Genomic DNA, 12038 nt, shown 5'->3' with positions numbered 1-12038 from the left:
ATTCAGGGTATATATATGTCGAAAACCGATAGAATGACCTTGAATAATACCAGGAAGCGGAGCAGAATATTCAGACGTGGCTGACCATAAAATACCCTACACACAAACACACTAAATACACATTTTCAGTCCCCACATATGAACATTTTGGTATATCCGACTACATACGTCAAGATAGTTGAAATGATTTCAAAGTACAAATTATTTATTTTATTTCATATGTTCGTGGAAAAAACATGTCCACCATAGAATGACATGATCTTCGATGCCCAGATCCTCTTTCCGGTTAAATTACATGGTCTATAGAGCGATTAGAACCAAACATAAACATCCATGATTTTTTCCTGTGTAAAGTTTAGTCTTGTTCGGGTCATAATTGTGATCTCGAGAGCGACCAGAATACAGACAAAAGTAAAGTTTTAGATCCATTTGAACATATAAGAGTCGTCTTTGGATAGAACCTGATCCACATACAAATGGCGATTAATCCATACAAATTATAATGGACATACAGGCGGAAAAACAGGTCTAAATCGAATCAGCTAGTCAAATATATCGGTGGTCTTGGAGCAATTATTTCGCAGTTTTACAAATTCTTGGGACAATAAAATTTCTCACAACATATTTGTGTAGGGTAAACAAATATATACAAAAATTTAAATGTTCCGCAAACGAAAAAATGCCCAAAATCCGCCCAAGTCCAAAATTTTAAATTTTTTATGCCCATTTTTGGGCATAAATGCCCACTTTCGGCAACACTGTTTAAGATAGTGCTGTGCATGCATGTGAACTGTTGCCCTTGTTTACATTATAAATAAGCTCGTTCTCTGAGTTCTCTTCTAGTAAGTAATTTCATATGCCGGTTTCTCATTTACTCTCCGAGCATTTTCTCTTGTCACTTCTCTAATTAAGATTAAAGAATGTTCACTTTTTCAAGATATTTATACCCTGCAAATAGTGAATATTAAATTTATTATTCTGTTAGCAGCATCTGGAAGAAGACTCCAGAAAAAATATATGTCGTTTTAGTCGTGTTGTTCTTTGGATTATTTTTTTATTATTATAAATTTTGATATCGATATTTCTTTGTGAAAACAGATCTCTAGTCAGTAATAACTTTAACTATAAAACTCTAATTCATAAATAACCTTTCAATAAGAATTATTTATCCTGATCAGAGACGCTTCTTAGAGGCTGATTCCTGTACTTATAAGAATATAATGAATTTAGCTAATTAACTAAATAGGAATATTTGTAGCTGGCTTCGTAGTTATTTCAGGATATGTCGAAAATAGCGAAAATTACGACGAATTATTCTGCCTAATGAAGGTAATTTTTTTATCTATAGAAGGACAACTTCATGCTTATAAAAGTCCAACTTTCTATAGAAGGCCAGTGTATATGTATAAGCGATAAATATTCCTAATATGGTCTCTACGTAAACTTTATTGCTAAGATTTCTATAAGATTCCTTACTGAGAATAACGAAATTCACGAATTTCCCTTTAAAATTTCTATTGAAAATCTCAACATATCTTGAAGATTTAGCCTTTTTATTGTGTCAGTATCTAGCCACGGCAAGAGTGCTTCTCAAACATTAAACGCGATTTTCTCGAAACAGTGTTTTTACAATCTGTATGTACATAGCTAATAATCGAAATCGATCAAGATATTTTTAATTTTCTAACATTGTTTGTGTTCGGAAATCGGAGATTTTCAAAAACACACAAAAAAAAAAAAGAAAACAAATCTTTATAAGTCTGTCATTTGGTTAATTTCGGTGCACAGTTAATAGACCTGTTCCATATAACAGTCAGAAATGTACTCTTCCGAAAACCGTTGGATTTTTTGGAATCGAATGTTTCAGTGATCGCAAAATTATATCAATTCATTTTGTACTTTTATGCAGATTTACAATTTGAAATCCAGAATGGGGGGTCCCCTAAAGATATTATTGTGATTTATTTTTCTTTAAATAAACTGTAATGTAATTTCTTATTTATTCTTTTAGGTAATGTTTTTGACATGAAAACACAATTATGAGACCACTGATTTTGTCCATGATGGTCAGCATTTCCTTTATTTTTATTTTCTCGTTTTGTGGGCGTGGTCTTTCTATGTAAATTTCCTAAAAGATATTATACTAAGATATATAAATTTAAGTTGGATCATTTTTTACTAAAACAGAATAACTGGTCCTAGAAATGTTTCAATTTCACATCTCTCATGTTATGGGATTTTATTGTGTGTGTCAAAAGAATTATGACACCTTCTTCTATTTTTTATCTCTGTTGAATTAAACTGTCCATAAATACTTCTACAAGGTAAACCTCTTATATTTCGGGAATTTTAATTTAAAAAAATAGATCACTGGCCTATACCTTCTTATGGTCATCCAAATTAAAGCTAGATTTACTTGTTTTCAATTATATCGTTATTACCGAAAAATATTTTGTTTTTTTTTTTAAGAAAACAATGAACCATTGAATTGAAAACTAGTTTTGTTGACATTTATTGTTTCTTCAAGGTTTTTTTTTATAAAATATATACTTGTTTAGCGGTAAATCTAATTTAAAATGCACAAATATGTGTGTGACCTATAATCTATGGATCAAATTAAAAACAGAAAACCAGAGAATAGATTTGATGGAACCAAATAATTTTGGGAAAAAACAAAAACAGGCGTCATGTGCCACATGTTTTTACACTTTAACAACAGAGTTAGGATTAATTAACATTATCATTATATAATGTTAACAACATTGTGATTTTTGGCGCCTATAAAAATAAATAAAACAAATTTATTTTTATTGTTTTTCCAAATTATATTATTAAAATAAAAAAAATGGAAAAAGATAAAACAATATATTTAGCCAGTTATGAATGTTCTGTGTTACGGCATATTTTGCTAAGAAAATTTTTTTATACTTATATATGACATAATTATTTATGTATATAAATGTACTTTTTTATTTTGTTTACATATTATATAAAGCGAAATAATTATTTTAAGGCTATGGGTTTTTGTTTTTGTATTTATTTAGGCGTGTTTTTGAATGGTGGCCAACAATTTTTCAGCATTGGCACCGGCGAACTTCTCCAATTCTTGCTTCTTCTTGATGAACAAGAAAGTGGGCATGCTGGAAATGTTGTATTCCATGGCGACATCTTCGCATTCGTCAACATCGACCTGGAGGAAGGAGAAACAAAATTTAGGAAGCGATTAGTAAAAATTATTTTCTTATGTAGAAATTATAATCTTAGATTTGATTTGTTTTTTAAATTTACCTTAATGACAACAATTTTATCAGCAAATTCATTGGACAATTCCTGCAAGCGGGGAGCAATCATTTTGCAGGGACCACACCAGGTGGCAAAGAAATCAACAACAACCAATTTGTCGCCGGCATTTTCCAATTGTTGATCGAAATCAGACTGCAAATAGAAAGAGAAAAAAATCGGATACATTAGTAAAATTGTTTATGCCAGTACATAATTAAAATTGCGTGATTTAACACTAATGGAAAACTTTTTTACATTTTAGGAGGACATAGTATTATGAAACTTTACTTTTTTCATTTGTAAATGGAAATCTAAATTCTGTGACATTATTGTAGCATACTTTCAGGCACCAAAATAAAATTCAATGAATTAACGATTTAAATTTCCTTTTTCCCCTAACCACTCATATCTACCTCGTTAATTTTGCCTTACTTTGGACAAAGACATTTGATAGCAGCTATCAATGGAAATGTGTGTGTCAGTTTTTTTATTATAATTATATAATTTGCAATGTTTATTAAGGTTGGTGTTCGCTGTGTGTTTACCCAGTGTCTAATGAAATTATGGACAAATTAGTATAGGAAGGTGGATAGGTTGGTGGTTGGAGGAGGAGGAGGAGGTATCATCAACCTGGTCAATAAAGTCGGTGGTTTTATTAATAAAAATAAAAAAGGTATTTGTTAAGGGACCTGTGAAATTGGGGTGTATTGAAAAAAGTTAAGAGGTTTTAATAAACAAAAAAATAAATTAAAAATAAATGTTCAAAATTGTATGTTACTTTTTAAAAAATGTTAATGTAAGAGGCGACTTTCAAAGGATTTTATAAATAGCGATTTTGCAATTCATTACTGACTTATTTGGAAAATATATTAGCCAAAAATTTCGGCAATTTTTATACCCTTCACCACACTTTGGTACAGTGTATTAAGTCTTTGTGCATATGTTTGTAGCAGGCAAAAGGAATCGTGATAGACCCATGGTTCCTTTTGAGAATATGCATAGAATCACGTTCTGAGTCGATTTACGCATGTCCGTCCGTCCATGTATTTTTGTGAACAAAGTACAGGTCCCATTTATAATTCGATTTGAATGAAATTTGGCCCAAGGAGACAAAATTTTGCACAGAGTATTGAATTAGGCCCAGATTGATGTATGCGAAGTTTTGTTGAAATTTGTTCAGATTTAGATATAGCTCCCATATATAGTTTCCTCTGATATTATGTAGATGGTGCATCGTACTATCGATGTTTGTCCGATTGAGACAACAGCATATTGTGCTCGATGTGGGTATGGCCATTGGAAATGTGGAGGTGTCTATTCTTATTTCGCTGGCACTCGAAATATTTCGTCATCAAAGTCCTCACTTTTTTACTTCATTTCTCTATTTTCTTTATAAAAATATCCAACTTGTTCGTTACACCCTTATACAGCAAACAAAGAAATTAGATAAAGTTGAAGTGTGTTATGGTATGGGAATATAAATTAAAAAAATGGCTATAAACAAATATATAACCCCCTTCTTTTGTTATGCTTAATCGTTACGATGCGATTACAAATTTTTATGGGGACAGGGTTCAAATGCAAAAACAAAAAATTAAATCCTTATCAAAAATATAAGCAAAACCCCAAAAAATGAAATCCTTATCAAAATTAAACCACATGGTCGGCTCTTATCTATGGTTCATTCCTTAAAAACTGGAATATTTTTTTTGTCGAAATGATATGATTTTCAATATTTTTGCCATATAAAGTTACCTTGCCGTCTGGCTGGCTACCACCTTCTAAATAGTATTCAAATGCAAAAAAAATCCCAAACCTGTCATAGCCACCATATTTGATTTGAAAGTATGAAAAGTAAATGAATGAATGCCGTGAATAAATGTCATAATGCGGCGATTGCTGGCACCTTTGTAATAGGGGTAGAGTATAGCACCGCTAACCTTGTATTGTACCACACCGATTAATTGAATGTCAGTCAGGCCATACTATATCAACCTAGCTGTGTTATAGATACTGAAATATGAGAATATATGCCAGTGGGACAATTGGAATTGTGTATAATAGATGAACTCTCATACAATGATAAATTATTTACAAAAAAGTATTTGTCATGGCGAATATAAAATCGTAATTGAAATGGAAAAACCCCTACATTTGTATAATTGTTTTCAAAATAATTTTGGGAAATGGAGTTGAAGTCAAAGGGTAGTTATACGGAAAAAGTAATCAATGTAACGTCCACTGGGCAATGTTCGTGCGTGGTATTATTAGATGAACATACTATAAGGTCTACCTAAGCTCTACATGGAGTTGATTAAATCCTCAAAAAATATAATTTTGTATGTATTTGAAGAAAAATTGAAACAAGAGCCACATGTTAAATTCGTTTTCGGCTTATATTAATTGTTTTATGTTCTAAGAGGATAATAAAGCAACAGACCCATACCCTTACTTAAACATTGTCAGGTCTCACAATAGATTAAGCTGGGCCTAAGAGGGTTATAAGGCCTATGACTCCATCTCCAATTTTGTAGCCAATAATGATTCACATTATAATTAATGGTACCCACATACACCTGTACATATATTTTTTTCAATTATTAATTACTCTTTGTGTATTATAAACAAAATTTATAAAATACTGGTTTTGTTTGGCGAATGCACGTTATTTCAATGCTAAGGTTATTTGCTAATCATTTATTTATAACAAATTACCATATTTTGTTTTTAGCTTGTGCATGATTCACACACACAATTAAAAAAAATGATGGAATTTCTGTCAAGCATAGCTTGAATTTTTATTGAGAATTTTGTTTTCTCATTTGATTTTATTTCATAGTTTTTGATTTGTCCACATTAGTCACTGATCAATGAGATTAGATAGAATCAATGTGAATCATGTTGTTGTTTTCTTAATTTTATTAAATTAGTATGCTAATATTACCAATAAAGTTCGAAATGAAAAAATAACTCAAAAGAGAAATAAAAATATAAATAAAATTTGTAACTATTTTTATTATCCAAGTTCATTGAACTTTCGTAACAATAACTAAATTTTATTCTAGTGATAATAAAAATAAAATTTGTAGGAAGAACCTAACTAATTAAAATTCAGCTATTTTTTGAGGAAACGTGTCAGAGTTTTGAAAACTAAAACTTTTCCGCAAACAAATGTCAATAAAAACACTGGACCACCATGGAATACTCCAACTTTATCAAAATTGAAGAACCATAAAAACAAAATACATATAAAACATTTAAAAAAGTAGACCTTCTATAGACTTTGCTAGTTACTGTATTGCAAGGTCAAAATACACAATATTAAATAAAAAAAAAATTGTATAAAATCCATGAATTGAGGACAAAAGGAATTCTTGTGCAATCCTAAAAGTTTTTATAGTTTCATAAATAAAAAACGTCGGACAAATATGTTCCCTAAGATTTTAAGGTTTGGAACAAATGTTGCAAGTGATGACGCTGGCATCACAAATTTATTTGCATACTTCTTTAAAACCATTCATTCTAATAAAACTCACGATGTCTCATTTCAAAATATCCATATACTATTTCTGATTATCCCTCAATAAACGTGCAAAACTTTGATGTTCCAGTAGTTTTTAAAGAGCCTTAAAAGTCTAAAAAGTGTAACTACACATGGACCGGATGGTTTTCCGGCTTGTAGTCTGAAACATATAACATAGCACTCCCATTATGCATTATATTCAACAAATCTATCAGTTCGGGTGACTTTCCAGAAAAATGGAAGGAATCGTACATCACTCCCCTTTTCTAAACAGGAAATAGAAATGAGGTCTGTAATTACAGAGGAATTGCTAAACTAACTAGTATTCCAAAATTGTTTTGAAAAATAGTCACAGATATATTATCATTTCAGGTGTCGTCTGTTTTATCGAAATACCAACATTAATTTTGGAAATCTCGATTAACTATAACAAATCCTTTGGAACTAACCACTTTAGTAAACGATGGATTCAAAAGAAAATATCAAACGGACTGCATATATACCGACTTCAGTAAAACCTTTGATAATGTTAATTTAAATTTATTGATACAAAAATTGAATAAAATTGATTTCAGTCCTTCTTTTTTGAAGTGGATACTCCACAAGAATTAGATTAATGATTTATACTATATAAAAATATATTCTCTTTATAACAAAATTAAAAATTTTCAAGATTGTCAATTGTTTTAGTATTCTTAGCCACCCAGTATACTGCATTAATTAGTATCTCTTTTTGTTTTAAAAATGACTAATAAATTCTATTATAAATTCCGATTGGTTGCACTTGATAAAAAAAATATATTTCCACACAAATTGATAAAGCCAAACATTAGAGCTTTTTACGTCACGTTTTGTGAAATAAATTAACTTAATTGTTTTTCCCATTTTTTGCTGAGTCATGGTAATGATTAAATTATTTCTAAATTGAATTTTCAAACAGTCATTTAGAGATAGAATAATAAATTTCTATCGTTCCGTATTTCTACAAAACTTCTAATCATGCTTTATCAGTGGCTGTATTTATGACATTATCCATTCAATAGGAAAGACTTAATGCGAAAAAGATGACATTTTCTATAAGCTAATGATCATGAGGCTTCTTGACAACTACCAGGTAGCTTTCAGTAATATTTCAATAAGATATATCATTTCTCCCATGTACTTTTCCTTGTTTATCGATATGGCGCCAAAAGAGCCGTGTGAAATATTGGTAATATTTTGTAAATACCACGAAATGTTGAGATCTGACTAAAGATTTAGGGTTATTTATATATGGGACTATCAAAAAAATCACGTACGATCAATGCAACTCTTATTTCTGAAAATTCCAGGTAAAGCCACAAACATGAAACTTGGGAGTAATTGAGGTTTTCTAATTATAATGATGATATTATATACGGATGGGGTTTTCAAATTACCCATTCTGTAATGTTATTTTTATAAAAAAAGAAGTTGGATTTTCATGGCCAAGAATTGCAATTAATACCGCAGACATAAATACATACATGCGTTTATTTTATTTTTTATTTATTAAACAAAAAACCACAAACTTCGTGAACACCCCTGCAATCCATTTGCATGCTTATGCACATTTACTATGTATGTACCCAAATACCTCAGAGAATAGCCCCCGTCATCATCAATAATAATAACTGTAATAAATGGAAATGTATGTCACATCAGACTCTTATCGCTTTTCCATTTGATTTTGAGGTCACCTCTAACCACCACGCAATGAAACAGCAACAACCCCTTGCTAAAACATTAAAAACTCGCAACAAAAAATATGACACGAGACTTTATTTTAATAAATAATACTACCAACAACAACAAACAACCCACACACCTTATTTTTCATTACCTTTATCGAACTATCCCGCCACCACCGACGATAGCAATCAAAAACACCTATTTCCCTACTCACTACCCCCAATGTGTGTCCACTTGACAACTCCATTTGTTGTTATTGTTGTGTGGAGTTCATCGTCGTAATCAATCGTTTTTATTTTGACACAAATCCCATTGCATGTGAGGCACCCTGTTTAGGGGGGGGGGACACCACAGCAGTAATGTTGGCTGTTTGTTTTTGCTGTTATTGCTTTTTTGTTGTTTCCTTCATTGAAGGTACAGAACTACAACGAATTTCATAGTTTTGTTTGTCCGTTTTTTTGGTTTTCTCATTCCACCGGTCTAATTAAGAGAACACACATTCTCCCCTTATTGAAATGCACACGACATTTGAACTTATAATCTTGCCCAGAGATGGGAGTTGTAAACTCAATATGTACAGAGAACGTGAGTTCTTGTACACAAATGTGGCAATTTCTTTAAATTTATAATGACACAAAAAATTAAAGTAGTTTAGATTAGTCGATTCTAGCTCCAAAAATGTTGGTCAATAGCCCATTACAATTTCTAAACAAAATACAAAATTTCGTCACGAAATTTTTCGTTTTTGGTTCGACGCTAAATGATCAAATATATAGACCCAAAAACTTGTTTGTGTGTTTTTCTGATCGCACAGAGCATTTTGCCGTTTTGGACATTTTAGACCAAATTTGATCCGAAAAACCAATTAATTTTTGTTTGTTCGTTAGCCATTTCGGTCCATTTCCAAGCTAATAATTTAGTTGAGAATTCCGTTTCAGATTTCAATGTTGCTCGGAAAATCTGATTTTGGTCCCTATGTATGTTCTGGAGGTCAAAACGTTGATCCAGCCATCACAAGAGAAGTTAATCGTGCTAACATAGCTATTAATCTGTCAATAATTATCCAATCAACAATTATCAAGAAGGGCGCATTTTTTAGAATAGCCCCCATATAAAGGTATTTTGAGTAGTTTGGGCACATTTTTAACCGATTTAGCTGTAATATTCGGTATTTTGGGGATTATGGCCGCGTTTTTTACCGGATGGTCTCTTATTATCATACTATAAAAAATTTACCATAGTATAACTAGAGATACGTAATCGAGCGCAGAAGTCGACATTTCGATTTTTACTTCGGACCAAAAAGTCCTGTTCAAAATCAATTTTCGAATTTTACCAACTAAAGCAAAATTAACTAAAAATTTATTTTTTTATAAGAATTGTTGTCAACAGATGTAATTTTTGGGCAAATTCGGTTTTGTGATAATATACCACGTATTTATGAAGAAAATCGAAATTCGATCTTGAAAAGTCGACTTTGCGATTTTCTCAAAGATCAAAAGTCGACTTCGACTTTTAGACTTTTCAATATCCCAAACGTATATAGGTATAAAAAGTTCTGCCCAGCCGAACTTTGCGAACATTTTACTTGTTTTCTTGATTAATTTGAACATTTTTGCCAGTTTCTTGTGTTCGTTAATACACTTTAAATATCCATTATAATTATTTTAAATATTAATAATTCGTTATGCCCATCTCTGATTGAGATACTCAATCTCGCTCTCTATCGTACTATCTCTTTAATATATAAAATATGTTATAAAAATTGAAATTGTGGAATTCAAAAGCTTTGCTGCTTGACTGTCTTTTATCGTAGCGTTTATCTGTTTCTATTTGCAATTTCGCCATTAAACAATAACAAGAAATAAAGTGCAAAAGCACAATAGACAACAAAATACACAATGACAGAAAATAAAAGAAAGAAAAAACACGCAAAACATAGAACACATACGAATAAATATTGGCATAAAAAACCAAATACAATTCTCCTCTCCAATAGACGGATGGATGGTGATGATATCATCAATGGGTCGCTGAAGAAGGTGGTGAAGGTTGGCGGATTTCTGGCAAGGAATTTGACCATAACATTCGTTTGTGTGATTGCTGCGAAGCGGGCCAACAACCAAATCGCAATCGCGTTATGACAGCAAATTCAAGTTATACGGCAACTATGCGGCATTATTGTCTGACACATTTGTCTGATTACTTAATTGACTACATAGTAGTAGTCATATATAAGATTGGTCGCAACTACAACAAAAACAACACTTTGAGATTTCCATTTGAATTTTTTTTTCAATCTTTCACCACAAAACTAACTAGGGTATGTGTAATTGGCCCTTTCAAAATAAAAAAACACGTCATTCTTTATGGTCTATTTTTCTCGTATTCTTCTTCTTTTAACCTTTTTTCATAGTTCGATTGTTGTTGTAGATGGCACTTGATTTATATTTTTCTATTTCACAAAACCACGCTGTATTTAGCACTTTTATTCGTTACGTTTATATTTTCGTTTTCGTAAAAAAATAATCGTTTTTTGTCACTTTGCAAAACTTGAGTTGAGAACTTACCTTGCTTGTGACAGTGTAGACCATTTTGATGTTGTTTTTTTAATAAATGCTTAAGTCTTTTTTAAAAGAAATTGGAGCTACAAGCAACCTTATCGCAATGATGTTACTTTAACGAATGCCGCCACTAAAAATCGTACAAAAGCAAGTCATATTAAAATACTTAAGTATGCCGCTAGTAGTACGTACCAATACCACTACACATGCACGCTTTTTCATATTTGTTGTTTCTATTGGCGGTGAGAAAGCCATAAGGAGGGAGCATAAATAAATGAGAGGGAGAATTAGGTAGGAGAGCAACCAACCAACGTTTGCTAATGACAACTGTTGGTGGTTGAGCAGATGCATGTATGAATGACAACCGGAAAACAGAGTTGTATTTGAGAATTTCACCACACAAAAAAAAAATTCGTTATAAATTACATATGACGACAACAAATGTAAAAAAAAAACAACATTGTTCATTGGCATTTGAAGATGTATCTTCCTTTTTCTTGTTTGAAATGTTATTGATTTCTTATCAGATAATTAGTGTTATTTCCACTGCAAGGAAACAATTTAACACACTTGGACATGTTATAAATGTAATCTAATGTATAAATGTTTCATTATTTCCTATTCAAATGCTAATCAGATATCGTCATTGTTCTTGAAATATAAATATAATAATAAGAATTACACAATTTTGAATCAAAATGATGTTATAGGAAAAAATAATTTTTTGAAAAGTGGGAGACTCGAAAATCGAGATAGACATATGGTTGTCCATAGAATTATCCTAGGGGCTGGATTTAATCGAATTTTTCGGCACCATACAAATGTATGTCGATAAATTCGAAGAAAAATAATAGATTTCTTTTTTCCCAAACTAATATTTATTTGGTAGGTACAACTCCGTATTTTATGGATTTAATTATGGACTTCAAAAATCCTATATTCTTGTATGAATATAGAAA

The 12038-nt window shown here is 31.1% G+C and overlaps 1 protein-coding gene across 1 annotated transcript; it reads right to left on the bottom strand.

Moving 5' to 3' along the window:
• Window positions 1-3035: 3035 nt before the first annotated feature.
• LOC133329599 (thioredoxin-2) lies at window positions 3036-11195 on the bottom strand. The gene is made up of 3 exons (XM_061538071.1): window positions 11086-11195; window positions 3289-3435; window positions 3036-3190 (listed from the first exon to the last, which is right to left on the bottom strand). Exons 1-3 carry the CDS (start codon window positions 11107-11109, stop codon window positions 3041-3043), a joined length of 321 nt encoding a protein of 106 aa, XP_061394055.1. The 5' UTR covers window positions 11110-11195; the 3' UTR covers window positions 3036-3040.
• Between the last annotated feature and the right edge of the window lie 843 nt (window positions 11196-12038).

The sequence above is a fragment of the Musca vetustissima genome, unplaced genomic scaffold, assembly GCF_032173495.1.
Source record: "Musca vetustissima isolate MV318-11 ecotype Yass unplaced genomic scaffold, APGP_CSIRO_Mvet_v1 utg8193, whole genome shotgun sequence".
Lineage (NCBI taxonomy): Eukaryota > Metazoa > Arthropoda > Insecta > Diptera > Muscidae > Musca > Musca vetustissima.
The sequence above is the reverse complement of the archived record's forward strand: the minus strand, read 5'-3'. Positions and strand labels throughout refer to the sequence as shown.

Excerpts from the sequence above, each read along its gene's own strand:
- LOC133329599 (XM_061538071.1), bottom strand. The coding sequence starts at position 11,109 with ATGGTCTACACTGTCACAAGCAAG. Across the intron at positions 3,436-11,085 it reads TCTACACTGTCACAAGCAAG|TCTGATTTCGATCAACAATT; the intron begins GTAAGTTCTCAA and ends TTCTATTTGCAG. Across the intron at positions 3,191-3,288 it reads ATAAAATTGTTGTCATTAAG|GTCGATGTTGACGAATGCGA; the intron begins GTAAATTTAAAA and ends TCCTTCCTCCAG.